This window comes from Octopus bimaculoides, chromosome 25 (genome assembly GCF_001194135.2).
Source record: "Octopus bimaculoides isolate UCB-OBI-ISO-001 chromosome 25, ASM119413v2, whole genome shotgun sequence".
Taxonomy (NCBI): domain Eukaryota; kingdom Metazoa; phylum Mollusca; class Cephalopoda; order Octopoda; family Octopodidae; genus Octopus; species Octopus bimaculoides.
This window is the reverse complement of record NC_069005.1, coordinates 17,081,212-17,082,214: the sequence shown is the minus strand read 5'-3', so window position 1 is coordinate 17,082,214 and position 1,003 is coordinate 17,081,212. Positions and strand designations below refer to the sequence as shown.

Genomic DNA, 1,003 nt, shown 5'->3' with positions numbered 1-1,003 from the left:
AATCTTTTTCGAAAAAAGTGAAACCGGTTAAGTAAATAAATATTTTTAAAAAATAAGTGCATTTTCAAACCTTCTTTCATATATATTTCCACTCGTACGGTATTCCACAACTTTACTTTATTATATATATATATATATACATACATACCGGGTGCGATGGGTAAATTGTAATTTCACGCTTGCACATTGTTTCTTTTTTATTTGTCGACTACACAGTATAGTAAGATCAGTTGGGCACCGTCTGTGAGAAAACAGCACCATGACGCAATTTACTTTGCCAGAAAATCCTGTAGTGCTTCACATTCGCGCCTGAAGCGAACATTTCAGAGTGTTTGGGTGTCAATCTGAGGACAGTGCAATGTGGGGACATGTACCAAGAGTGATAAAAATCAAACATCCACTCAACATCATGAAAGGTAGGTATTTACTTACAAAACCAAGTGCAACAATTATTATTGATATACATGTAAATTCGTAATCTGAATATAGAACCTGGAGTTATCCATTGTTATCTTCTTTCTCTTTGATTTTCAGAGATATTTACATCAGCAAGTATTTACATCACCAGTGATGGTGATGTTATGCTTCCATTCATCTTCCCACACGGCCTCAGAATCAACATGGAGGCCTACATCAAGTGTCTGGAAGAGGTAGTGCTGTCCTGGGTCAAGAGGGTGGCTGTTAGAAGACCCTATGTCTGGCAACAGGACTCTGCACCATGTCACACAAACAAGAAAACTCAGTCATGGCTGTCAGACAATTTCTGCGCCCATAGAAGCCATAACTCCCCACACTGCAACCCCCTTGATTATTATGTGTGGGGTACGGTTGAGCGAGAGATCAACAAAACTCCTTGTAACATCAAAGATGAACTGAGGGTAAAATTATGGCAGCATTGACCAACTTAAACAAGGAGAAGAGTAGCAGGAAATTCCAAAGTCGTTTGGAGGCCGTGATTGAAGCCAATGGCGATTTTATTGAATAAATATATTCTTTAGTATTT

The 1,003-nt window shown here is 38.5% G+C and overlaps 1 protein-coding gene across 1 annotated transcript; it reads left to right on the top strand.

Annotated features, from left to right (window-relative positions):
• Positions 1-225: 225 nt before the first annotated feature.
• LOC128250757 (uncharacterized) lies at positions 226-943 on the top strand. Its single transcript, XM_052976575.1, has 2 exons — positions 226-416; positions 535-943. Exons 1-2 carry the CDS (start codon positions 359-361, stop codon positions 897-899), a joined length of 423 nt encoding a protein of 140 aa, XP_052832535.1. The 5' UTR covers positions 226-358; the 3' UTR covers positions 900-943.
• The last annotated feature ends 60 nt before the right edge of the window (positions 944-1,003 follow it).